Source organism: Schistocerca nitens, chromosome 5, assembly GCF_023898315.1.
Source record: "Schistocerca nitens isolate TAMUIC-IGC-003100 chromosome 5, iqSchNite1.1, whole genome shotgun sequence".
NCBI lineage: Eukaryota > Metazoa > Arthropoda > Insecta > Orthoptera > Acrididae > Schistocerca > Schistocerca nitens.
The window spans coordinates 21,421,860-21,435,884 of NC_064618.1; the positions used below are offsets into that span (position 1 = coordinate 21,421,860).

General features: G+C 39.6%; 1 protein-coding gene across 2 annotated transcripts in view; it reads right to left on the reverse strand.

Annotated features, from left to right (window-relative positions):
* LOC126259891 (probable ATP-dependent RNA helicase Dbp73D) overlaps positions 1-14,025 on the reverse strand; it is a 164,980-nt gene that overhangs the window by 87,483 nt on the left and 63,472 nt on the right. For both annotated transcript variants that reach the window (XM_049956968.1, XM_049956967.1), the window contains exons 5-6: positions 11,151-11,328; positions 6,295-6,486 (exon numbers count right to left, since the gene is read on the reverse strand). In XM_049956968.1, the coding sequence (XP_049812925.1) occupies positions 6,295-6,486; positions 11,151-11,328 (370 nt within the window). The remainder of the gene's footprint in view (positions 1-6,294; positions 6,487-11,150; positions 11,329-14,025) is intronic.

Below are 14,025 nucleotides of genomic sequence, written 5' to 3' on the forward strand. Positions count from 1 at the left end.
TTTCCATTTTACTCACTCACTTTCCATTAGTTATTACAAACAGTGACCTTTCTGACAGGAAACCACAATCCAGTCACGCAACTGAGATTATACTCCATAGGCGCGCAATTTAATTAGAAGCCACTTGTTAGGAACAGTGTCAAAAGACTTCTGGACATCTAAAAATAAGGAATCAATTTGATGTCCCCCACCTCCATGAACCATGGACCTTGCCGTTGGTGGGGAGGCTTGCGTGCCTCAGCGATACAGATGGCCGTACCGTAGGTGCAACCACAACGGAGGGGTATCTATTGAGAGGCCAGACAAACATGTGGTTCCTGAAGAGGGGCAGCAGCCTTTTCAGTAGTTGCAGGGGCAACAGTCTGGATGATTGACTGATCTGGCCTTGTAACATTAACCAAAACGGCCTTGCTGTGCTGGTACTGTGAACGGCTGAAAGCAAGGGGAAACTACAGCCGTAATTTTTCCCGAGGACATGCAGCTTTACTGTATGATTAAATGATGATGGCGTCCTCTTGGGTAAAATATTCCGGGGGTAAAATAGTCCCCCATTCGGATCTCCGGGCGGGGACTACTCAAGAGGACGTCGTTATCAGGAGAAAGAAAACTGGCGTTCTACGGATCGGAGCGTGGAATGTCAGATCCCTTAATCGGGCAGGTAGGTTAGAAAATTTGAAAAGGGAAATGGACAGGTTAAAGTTAGATATAGTGGGAATTAGTGAAGTTCGGTGGCAGGAGGAACAAGACTTTTGGTCGGGTGAATACAGGTTTATAAATACAAAATCAAATAGGGGTAATGCAGGAGTAGGTTTAATAATGAATAAAAAAATAGGAGTGCGGGTTAGCTACTACATACAGCATAGTGAACGCATTATTGTGGCCAAGATAGACACAAAGCCCATGCCTACTACAGTAGTACAAGTTTATATGCCAACTAGCTCTGCAGATGATGAAGAAATTGATGAAATGTATGACGAGATAAATTGTAAGACATTTCCAGGGGCAGATGTGGATTCTGACCACAATCTAATGGTTATGAACTGCAGATTGAAACTGAAGAAACTGCAAAAAGGTGGGAATTTAAGGAGATGGGACCTGGATAAACTGAAAGAACCAGAGGTTCTACAGAGTTTCAGGGAGAGCATAAGGGAACAATTGACAGGAATGGGGGAAAGAAATACAGTAGAAGAAGAATGGGTAGCTCTGAGGGATGAAGTAGTGAAGGCAGCAGACGATCAAGTAGGTAAAAAGACGAGGGCTAATAGAAATCCTTGGGTACCAGAAGAAATATTGAATTTAATTGATGAAAGGAGAAAATATAAAAATGCAGTAAATGAAGCAGGCAAAAAGGAATACAAACGTCTCAAAAATGAGATCGACAGGAAGTGCAAAATGGCTAAGCAGGGATGGCTAGAGGACAAATGTAAGGATGTAGAGGCTTGTCTCACTAGGGGTAAGATAGATACTGCCTACAGGAAAATTAAAGCGACCTTTGGAGAGAAGAGAACCACTTGTATGAATATCAAGAGCTCAGATGGCAACCCAGTTCTAAGCAAAGAAGGGAAGGCAGAAAGGTGGAAGGAGTATATAGAGGGTTTATACAAGGGCGATGTAATTGAGGACAATATTATGGAAAGGGAAGAGGATGTAGATGAAGACGAAATGGGAGATAAGATACTGCGTGAAGAGTTTGACAGAGCACTGAAAGACCTGAGTTGAAACAAGGCCCCGGGAGTAGACAACATTCCATTAGAACTACTGATGGCCTTGGGAGAGCCAGTCATGACAAAAGTCTACCATCTGGTGAGCAAGATGTATGAGATAGGCGAAATACCCTCAGACTTCAAGAAGAATATAATAATTCCAATCCCAAAGAAAGCAGGTGTTGACAGATGTGAAAATTACCGAACTATCAGTTTAATAAGTCATGGCTGCAAAATACTAACGCGAATTCTTTACAGACGAATGGAAAAACTGGTAGAAGCGGACCTCGGGGAAGATCAGTTTGGATTCTGTAGAAATGTTGGAACACGTGAGGCAATACTAACCTTACGACTTATCTTAGAAGAAAGATTAAGAAAAGGCAAACCTACGTTTCTAGCATTTGTAGACTTAGAGAAAGCTTTTGACAATGTTAACTGGAATACTCTCTTTCAAATTCTGAAGGTGGCAGGGCTAAAATACAGGGAGCGAAAGGCTATTTACAATTTGTACAGAAACCAGGTGGCAGTTATAAGAGTCGAGGGGCATGAAAGGGAAGCAGTGGTTGGGAAAGGAGTGAGACAGGGTTGTATCCTCTCCCCGATGTTATTCAATCTGTATATTGAGCAAGCAGTAAAGGAAACAAAAGAAAAATTTGGAGTAGGTATTAAAATTCATGGAGAAGAAGTAAAAACTTTGAGGTTCGCTGATGACATTGTGGTTCTGTCAGAGACAGCAAAGGACTTGGAAGAGCAGTTGAACGGAATGGACAGTGTCTTGAGAGGAGGATATAAGATGAACATCAACAAAAGCAAAACGAGGATAATGGAATGTAGTCAAATTAAATCGGGTGATGCTGAGGGAATTAAATTAGGAAATGATACACTTAAAGTAGTAAAGGAGTTTTGCTATTTAGGGAGTAAAGTAACTGATGATGGCAGAAGTAGAGAGGATATAAAATGTAGACTGGCAATGGCAAGGAAATCGTTTCTGAAGAAGAGAAATTTGTTAACGTCGAGTATAGATTTAAGTGTCAGGAAATCGTTTCTGAAAGTATTTGTATGGAGTGTAGCCATGTATGGAAGTGAAACATGGACGATAAATAGTTTAGACAAGAAGAGAATAGAAGCTTTTGGAATGTGGTGCTATAGAAGAATGCTGAAGATTAGATGGGTAGACCACATAACTAATGAGGAGGTATTGAATAGGATTGGGGAGAAGAGAAGTTTGTGGCACAACTTGACTAGAAGAAGGGATCGGTTGGTAGGACATGTTTTGAGGCATCAGGGGATCACAAATTTAGCATTGGAGGGCAGCGTGGAGGGTAAAAATCGTAGAGGGAGACCAAGAGATGAATACACTAAGCAGATTCAGAAGGAAGGTTGCAGTAGGTACTGGGAGATGGAGAAGCTTGCACAGGATAGAGTAGCATGGAGAGCTGCATCAAACCAGTCTCAGGACTGAAGACCACAACAACAACAACAACAACAACATTGATGTCCCTGATGATAACACTCATTACTTTTTGACAATATAGAGCCAGTTGTGTTTCACAAGAATGGTATTTTCCGAACCCAGGTTGGCTATTTGTCAACAAACTGTTTTCTTTGAGGTGATTCATAATGTTCAAGCACAGTAATGTTGCAAAATCCTACTGCAGATCGATGTTAGTTATATTCAGCATATTATTCCTATTTCCTTTCTCGGGTATTGGTGTGACTTGTGCAGCTTTCCAGACTTTGGGTATGGATCTCTCAATAAGCTAGTGATTGTATACGACTGCTAAATATGGAGCTATTATACCAGCATACTCTGAAAGTAACCTGACTAGTATACAATCTTGACCGGGAGCCTTGCCTTTCTTATGGGTTTTAAGCTGCTTCGCTACACCGAGAACATCTACTTCGTAGTTACTCATGTTGGCAGTTGTTCTGGATTCGAATTCTGCTTTAGTAGTACTATCATCAATAACATGATCACTGTTATCACGCAGTGGAGGTATTGATAGTGCCTTGCTACTGGTGTACATTACATATGATCAGAGTCTGTTTGGGTTTTCTGCCAGATTTCAAGAAAGAGTTTCGTTGTAGAAATAATTAACAGCTTCTCGCATTGAAGTTCCCACTAAATTTTGAGCCTCTGTAAAACTTCACCAAGCTTTGGGATTTCGTATTTGTTAAATTTGGTGTTTTTTTTGTTGTTGTTTCTGCAGCAGCGTTCTAACCTGTACAATGGCAGATCAGTACCATCTCTAATAATTATCTGGTATGTAACAATATTATGAAAAGGATAATTGCTACTCACTATATAGCGGAGATGATGAGTCGCAGATAGGCACAACAAAAAGACCATCACAAAATAAGCTTTTGGTCAAGAACACTGTTGTCAAAAATAGACTACAGACTCACACATGTGCCTTCAGCTGCCAGTGTGTGCAACGCGGGGGCGCGCGCGTTTGCTCCCCCCCCCCCCCCCCCCCCATACGCGCACGCGCAAGACTGCATACTGGCAGCTGAAGGCACATGTGTGTGTCTGTAGTCATCATAAAGGCCTTCTTGGCCAAAAGCTTATTTTGTGACAATATTTCTGTTGTGCCTATCAGTGATTCAGCATCTCCGCTGTATGGTGAGTATCAACTATTCTTTTCATAATATTGTTACATTCCAAGGTGGATTTTTCATTGTTTAATTATCTGTTAAATATCTCTTAATTGCCATCCACACTATTTCTTGGAATTTAAACCATATCTGGTTCACACTTACATAGTCAGATTAGGAGTGAAGTCTGTGTCTTAGGAAGGTGTCAAATGAGTTTTTATCTGCTTTTTTACATAGATGTATTTTGTGTTTATTTTCAGTGGATTTGGATGCTACAATATTCAGTCTAGGTATAGCAACCTTGTGGTTACCAATTTCTGTGTCTGTCATGATGCTCCTTATTTGGTCAGGATTATTTGTTTGTAAGAGATCACGTATGTTTCCACAACCATTTACACTTCAAGTGGGCTCCTGAACTAGCAGTTCAAAATCATTTTCAGAGAAGGCTTTCAGTACAGAGTTCAGATGACTTTTATGCCAACCAAAGACTTTAAACATGTATTTTCGCCAACATATCAAGGTTAGATTGAAGTCACCATCAACTGTAGCTTTATAAATGGGGTACCTACGGGAAATGACACTCAAGTTTTCTTTGAACTGTTCAGCAACTGTATCACTACATTTGTGGGGTCAGTAAAAGGAACCAACTATCAATGTATCCTGGTTGTCAAGTATAGACTCAACCATACTAGCTCAAAGAAACTATCTTCTTCAATTTCACTACAAGGTAAACTACTTCTGACAGCGATAAACACTCCACCAACTCTATTTAATCTAGCCTTTCTGAACATGGTTATATCTTTTGTAAAAAATTTGGATGAATTTATTTCTGGCTTCAGCCAGCTTTCTGCACCTATGAAGATTTGAGACACAGAGCTTTCTATGAGTGCTTGTAGCTCTGGCTCTTTTCCAACACAGCTACAACAGTATACAACTACAATACTAGTTGTTCCTATGTCTATCTGCTTCCTGTATTTCTCCAGCACCCTTTGAAACTGAAGCCCTTTCTGCACTTTCCCAAGACCATCTAGCCTAAAAAGTAACGCCCCCCACCCACCCCCACACACACAGCCATTTGCTGACCTATTTAGCAGAACCCAGACACACACCATCCTAAGATGCAAATCGAGAAATCTGCAACCTACACGGTTGCAGAGCTGTCTGAGCCTCTGATTCAGTTGGCTGCATCCTGTGCTCTTCATGGCTTACGGAAGCACCTGTTTCACATCAGAAATGACTTCTCCCAGTACAGACACTGAGAGCATGCTGGATTCCTTCCCTCCATCGCAGACATATCCCTAAGTGGCCGCATTAAGCGACTAACGTTGGAGCTCCCAGCTTCCAGTAATCCCACACTTTGCCAATGCCCAGACCTTGCAAGCTAAGTGGATCCTCTGGAACAGTGCAAGTGACTTCATCTGGCACAGGAACTTCGTCAGCCACAGGTAGTGCCTGAAACCTGTTCATCAGATGTATTAGGGAGGCTATCCCCTTGGAATGACCTCCCACTTGACTGCAGGTGAGGGATCAACCTCAGTACAGGCAGAACCCGAGGCAGCCACAGTAGTGGACCAATAGGGGTACACATGGGTCATGCTGGATGTCCCTCGGATTAACTGAAGTCAACATTGCCTGGAGCTGTAAGCGAAGGGTCATCTGAACACAGCAATCACAGTTCCCATTCATACTAAAGATGGCCAATAAATACACAGACACACACAAAATATAGGATTTGAAGCTAAAGAACACTGACAAAATGTAAAGTAAGTAGCTTTTTGTGGAAGCTGTGTCAACTCAAAGTACTCTGATGCACTGCTGCTAGGACAGCTATCACTTGACTGGGGTGATCTAACTACTACAAGTGGCTCTTGAAACACAAAAACAAATGCCTGGTGTGATGCAAATAGCGGTTCTATGCACTACATAGTTAATAGAGCATTTTTTTAAAATCAAAGTTTGTGCTATTTAAAATGGAACAATATGTATATATACTTACTGCCATAGATGTTTTTGTTCACATGATACAGCCAGTCATTCTGAATGCACTCCATTACTCTGTCAGCTTCATCAATAACCAGAAACCTCAGGTGCTTCAAGGAGAAATTTGGAGTAGATTTAAGATGGTCGACTAGTCTGCCAGGTGTCGTGACAACAATATCAACGAGACTCTGTGGCCCGAATGTGGAATCTGGAACAATATAAAATAAGGCCCAGTACTACTAGTGGCTTAGCCAAAGGATACTCAGTGTCCACACAACTGACATTATTTGACTTATGGAGAATCAAGCATTAAAAGTGAATGAACCGTGGAATGTAATGAAACATAAATGATGCCTTCAGAGACAGAGTGCTACAGTTGGCAACGGTTTTAATGGTGTCTGGCCACACAGCTCACGAGGAATGCTGCGTTGTTAACTCAGATGAAAGTGTGTAGACAGCAAATGCATTAGGTTCATGGACTTCAGCAACATCACAGACCAGCTCGCCTGAATCTGCTTCACGTTTGAAGAATGAGTACACTTTAAAAATAAGGTCCCTTGCCTGTTTGTGAAACACTTGGTGCCTCATAGGTGTTTCAGTCACAATGGGAATAAATCAAATATGATGGAAGTTTACACAGTACGGAATGCAGTAACTGACGGAGTACCAATTGGCTAGCCGTGAAGCTGTCTACTGCACATCCTCGGCTCAACGGTCATAAATGCTGTTGACTATAGCTCAGATTGTACAGGGGTGACGAGGGAAATTAAATGGTTGTGTCTTTCTAAAAGGAACCATCTTAAGTGATTAGGAAAATGTGAGCCAGTGGCCAGATGGTGATCAAACCTAGGAATGCAAAACATATGAAAGGCATTCCATTAGATACGAGGGGTGCAAGCTATGAAGAAATAACTAGTAGTACAAGGCAGTAAAGAAAACCAACAAATAACTTAACAGACTATGACAATATAGGTGCATTAACACCTACTGAAAGAATCCTTCTATAGGCTTAAGTTCTCCCAGTACCTAAAGTTTCTCAAAGCTGTGAGTAGTACCAAGACTTTAAAAACTTTGTGACAGTATTGCTACTCACCAGATAATGGTAATGTTGAGTTGCATATAGGCACAGTAAAAAGACTGCTAAACAAATAAGTTTTCATCCATAAAGCCTTCTTCTGAATCTCTCTCTCTCTCTCTCTCTCTCTCTCTCTCTCTCTCACACACACACACACACACACACACCCCCTCACCCCCCACATACACAGCCTGGGACAGTGATCATATGCAGGAGAGTTACATTTGCGTGAATACGTGTGTGTGTGTGTTGTCTAATTCAGGGGAGAAGAATTTTTGGCCAAATCCTTTCTGTTGTGCCTATCTGCAGCTCAACATTTCCATTATCTATCTTTTCATAATATTGTCATTATTTTCTCCTGGATTTTCCATTGTTTGTTAATAAGGAGATTGTTTTCCAAGAACTCCTTTTGCAGATCTTACATTTCTTCCTTGGTCCACCATGTGTTTTAGCACAGATGGAATGTGCTACACGTTTTTCTCTGACAGGGAAAATGTGATGAGTTTTACAACTTGTACCTTCCTCATAGGATGCATACAATTCAACAGCTCTAGATGTTTTATTACCTAGAAGTAACTAATTTTATTTTCATGTATTCACTTCTAAAAAAAGAATTTCTACTTTGAAGAGTAACCACATATGTTTTGATGTTCAGTCATTTCTTTATGCTGTCTTGGTAACTTAAATGACCATTGTTTCTTAATAGAACTGATAGCAACCTCTAAAACTGACCACTTCATTCACACCATAGGAGGTGACTACTTTGTCTCATTACTGTTGATTTCATTTCATCACGGGAAACATATTCACTTTCAAAGAGTGTCTTGAAATGAACATTCATATTCACACCTTTTTTTAATTCTTACATATCGCTCTTTTATGGATATGTAATCAGCCTACACGTTTCACTCTCCTGTAGCCTGCAGCAGAAGACTTTTCGAACACAATCCTTTCCACAAACGACCCTACAACTCAATAAATCAGCAGAATGTTCACAAAGGCTTACAGGTATTGCTGGACAACATATTTGGTGAATTGCTATATTTGTTTTCCTGTTACCAACAGAGCTTTCAATTTTGAGTCCTCCCCTGGGTAAACATGCAGAACTAGTTCAATGGTTCCAGACTGTTTTAGAAGTAGCATAACTGATGAGGTGTATCTTTATATGCTGCAAACATCAGTCTTACCTGCAATGTGAAAGATGTTTTGAAATGAAAAATTTTACCTACAACGAGAGTGCACTCCACCTCACTACCACAGACAGGTTGCAACCTACTTGGATGAAAATCTACCTGGAGGATGGATATGTTGAAGAGGAGCTGCTGAGTACCCATCACAGCCTCCACAACTTACACCTCTTGATTTCTACCCACAGGGGACCTTGAAAAATCAAGGTTATGAACAGAAGCCAGCTACATGCAATGAGCTATGAGAAACCACCAATGCATCCCGTGCGGCTATCATGCCATCAACACTGACAGCTGTAGTTTAATCAACAGTTCACCAGCATTGACACTGTTTGGTTGCTAATGGGGTCACCCCCCCCCCCACCCCCCCCGGAAATGCAAGAATTGTAATGGTATGTCATTTTTTCATTAATACTGACTATCAAAGAGTGTTTAAATTTTTCTGGACCCCTGTATATATTATTTATTTGAACATCATCTCTTTTTTCCCTTGTAGTTTTCCAGATTTTTCTGGTGAGTTCCATTACCTTCTACAAATCTGGAAGCTTGCACATTGTTTCAGAGGGCATTACATGATTTGGAAGATTCAACACAGTTCAACTGATAATCACGCCATTTTATTAGTTCCAACTTTGTATGATTTATTGCTTCTTTTCAATCACCCACTGAGGAGGGGGGGGGGGGAATATTAGAAATTTCAAACTGTATCTTTTTCAGGCAATTAGGAAATTAGTCATTGAATTAAAAAAAAAAATGCCTTGAACCATTCCACATACAGAACACTTTAATATGCGTTAAATGACACATGACAAATGTTGATGGATGTACCATCCTTGGCGACCAGGAACTTTTTCCTGAACTAAAAAAAACCTCATGTTTTATATTTTATTCCGAATTTTAATATATGTTGAACACAAGAACATCTGAGACTATGAAGGTAGCCCCTGCCTGAACTGATATGGAGCATGCAAACTTTATTCCAAAGAAAACAGTATAAAAATATTGGCATTTATTTTTCTAAAGCTGACCCCATAACAAATGCAAATACATAAAATAAAATGTAAATGTTCCATATTTTTGATAAAAGTTTTGTTTCTTGTCACAAAGAATAACAATATAGGTTGTGATATGGAGGAGAAACAGCTATCAATCACAAGCACTTAAACCTAACAACCTGCTGTAAACTTTTATCTTTCATGTAAAAAAAGGGGGGGGGGGGGGGGAGGGGAAGAGTTCCCTTATGAATTAAAATTTTAAAAATCATATATAGAATTACTTTAAAACTATGCTTTCCTAAGAGAAAAAAATGCACATTACAAGAATCATATACTTCCATTCTGCCGCAAACCAAAGGGCCCGAGTCTGTTGGAATGAGTTCGAGACTGTCGCACCGAGTGAGCTCCAGTGTGTCACAGAGTCGGAGCCGCAATCACAGCCTCTAGCTCAGAGACAGGCAGCAAATAGAACTATAACTGTGTTCATAGCGGACTTTGTACTGCAACAGCAGTGAAGCTAACGTAGACTATACAGAAGAGCTTGTACCACAAGTTAAGTAGACTTCTATTCTTACGTTAATAAAGAACCCAGTTAATAACTGCGCGCAACTTGTGTTAGAGATAGAGGATACCGGCCACCAAACACCTCTCCTTGCTTCTCATGGTACAGCTCTACAGAGACAACGAGATGGCGTAAAAGAATTCATCAATTATATGCTAATTAACACATATCTAATCATTATTTTTCATGAAAAATGTACACCATCTTGTTAACAATTGCATATCACATGCAAATTCCAGTTCTCATTGCAAATGTAACTTCTTAATTATTGATATTTTATAAAATTTTATTAATGAATTTATAACGTAATTTTAATTTAAACAAACTTTACCATCAACCATTTATATAAGGGCAATAATTAAGAATATATATTTGCAATGAAAACCAGAATCTTGAACGCATGATGTAATTAGAAACAAGAAGGCATTTTTCATAAACATAATGATTAGGTATGTGTTAATTAGCATATATTTGATAAATTTTATATTTAAATGAAGTACATTTTCAGGGGAGAAAGGGGGGGGGGGGCGAATACAATCATAGTGAGATTTGAACCAACAATCCTTTAATTACATAATTACTATCCTCAAACACAACCCATTGAGCCACAGTGCCTGTTGTGAAAAATCCCCTTCATTTTATAGAGTTAAAGTTCCTGAAGTTCCTCGGAAAACTACAAAGTTGATTTTCTCGAGAATTTTTGAGAGTCACATTGAACTGCTAAAGTGTATGGATATTTGAGTTCTGAACTTTACATATCATATCATAAATTTAAAAAAAATTACAAACATCTGAGTGTTGGGTGGGCTCGTAGTAAAAGAATGCCCTGGTCCTCCATTAAATATCCTCCACCTAATTATGAGATTGTTGACAAACAGAGGTACCTGCTTATTAAAGGAGAAACTTGTTCATCAGTAATTTGCTGCAGCAAATGCAATTCTAATTCTGGCAACAGATTTTTCACAGAAAGGCATTATGGGAAATATAGTAAAATCAGAAAAAAACTACAGTTTCTCACTACTGACAGGAAAATACAAGAAGTGGAATATTTACTTTTTTTAATTAATTGCTGCTGTTCCATTACAAATGACTTCTGTCCAGTTATTAATGCCACTTTAAGGTTTGTTACTGAGCAGTATGTTTTAAAGACTTTGTAAACTTGTATCGCCAAATCCTGTACAGGCAAAATTATGAGAGCTCTGATACACGGAATGACTCGTTTCCGTAAAATCTGGAACAAAAATTAAAATAGTTATTGCCCAAACCTGAAGACATATGACTATTATCAATATTTAAGCTATTACTATACCAGGGAGCAGTGAAAGTGGCGGCTAGGAGGGTAAGCCCAATTCTCCCATCCTCACGTTCTCTTCTACGGAAACTGCCAGTGGAAGCCCTATGGTGGGCCTGTTACTGCTCACTATGCTGATACTCATTTCTAGTGCAATCATCTTCTCAGTAACACCTTGATTTATTAATGGATGCTTAGTTCTGTCAGGTCTTTATTGGAATTGTTCAACTCAACTCATACAAATACATAGGTGTAATACTTCGTAGGGACATGAAATGCAATGATCACACAGGCTCAGTCATGGGTAAAGCAAGTGGTAGACTTGGGGGGAAATGCGACCTGTCCACATAGGTGATTGTTTACAAACCACTCATGCTACCCATCCCAGAATACTGCTCACATATGTGGGACCCACATCAAATAGGACTAATAGGGGATATTGGATGTATATAGAGAAGGGCAGCACGAATAACAGGTTTGTTTAATCCATGGGAGAGTTTCGGCAGAAACTGAACAGGCTGACTCTTGAAGACAGACGTAAACTATCCTGAGAAAGCCTACTTAAAAGTTTCAAGAATTGGTTTTAAGTGGTGACTCTAGGAATACACAGCACTTCAGATATAGCTCCCATAAGGATCCTGAGGACGAGGTTAGGTTAATTACAGTACGTATTGAGGTATTTGAAAATTCATTCTTCCCCTTTTCCATACCTAAATGGAATGAGAAAAAGACCTAAAAACTGGTACAATGGGACGTACCTTCTGCCATGCACCTCACAGTTATTTGCAGAACAAAGATGTCTTTGTAGCATTGCAAGTTGTAACAGCAAGAGAACGCAATATTTGACTTTGAGCAAGGGTGCAGAAAGGGAATGGAAACATGTGATGCAAGAAAAAAGTATCACTCCAACAGGAACATTATTATTATTAAAACATTATTATTATTATTATTATAACCTTATCATCATTATTAATATTATTGTAATAATAATAATAATAATTATTATTATTATTAACAAGTCTTAAATAAAAAGTCCCACAACGATTAAGACACATTCTGGTGGAGAGATCTGATAGGACAACTTTTCTGATAAAATGCACCCCTTCAAAAAAGGAAATCATCATTGGCCTCTACCACCACCACCACCACCACCACCACCAGTGTGTGGCATTACAAAACATAAACAAACAGGTACACAATGTGTTGACAGGCAAAGCAAACTGAAAACTTGGCCAGAGTTGCAGCACTACAGTGTTTATGCCTGAGAAACTAGGAGAGGAGAGGTCAGGTAGTAACTACTTACAGTATGTTATCATTCAAAGTGGACCGCCATCACACACTACAAGTCTATATGGCACAACAATACCCTCTGCACACTGTGAATTCAAAAATCAAGGAAGTTAGAATCCATGGCGATGCCATAATGCTGAAGTTGTGTAGTCACACACAACTGCAGTTCACCATGTTGTTGAGCTTCAAACACCTGGAGTCAGGTGTACATGTTCTTCAAGTGTTATTCCTGGAAATAAAAATGAATAGTTCTGCAGATTTATGAAAAACAGCTGTAAGTCAGCTGCTCCCACCCACAGAGAAATGCTTTAGCAATCAAGTAAGAAACTTTTTGTTTAAATATTGAATTTTTGTTTTCATGTTCTCACTCAATGGTGTCAAATTTTTATGTTTACAATATGCATGCGCCAAAAGACAGTGTAAAGAAAGGCTGGCGGGTCAAGAGATTGGGACAAAAAGACTGGGAAGCAACAAAATTGTTTAGAAGTAAAGGACACCATTCACCGAATAGCAGAAGTGTTGAGTCAGCGACAAACACAGACGAAAGAAAATTAAAACTTTGCTAGACGTAATTCCTTGACTAGCAAGAGTACACACACAGGTGCGCGCGCGTACACGCACGCACGCACGCACGCACGCACGCACGCACGCACGCGCGCGCACACACACACACACACACACACACACACACACATGAAATCTCTGTGCACCTATATTGTAATATACCCCCAATGTAAATACACAGGTGTGTGTGTTTACGAAAGTTAGGAAAGCTTTCATTTCTGTTGTGTGTCTACTGATGGCTCAGTGCTTCTGGTATTAATTGTGTGGTCTCCTTTACTTCTACACAATTTACATTCTGCCAGAACTTTCCGTACCATAAAAATATAACACAATATGTTCAGATCTTTTCCATGAATCTGATATTGATTGGACGAGTTGTGTTTGTTTCGGACAGTAATAAATTATTTTAATGTTTCAGTATGTGGTAGCTATTTATTTGACAGAATAATATGTCAGACTTGTTTTCCTGTGGTGCTGGCTTAAAATATCACAACAGTCATCAGTGCACTGTATCTTTCCACAAAGACAATTATTTTCTGAGCAATTCCTGTGACTGAATACTGACTGTCACCATGGAAGAAATTATGTTTTTAAAAATTTCAGCAATTTATGTGTGTGTGTGTGTGACTGCTCTGCTCTGAGCTGATTTCTATGTTGGCAGATTGCTCTCCTTCCCAGCAAAGATTAATACAGAATTTTTTGTCATTTGTAACAGGTGGTTATAAACTGATGGTGTCCCAAGTGCTGCAGTGTGGCACATTACAGGATGCTAAAACATTGTAG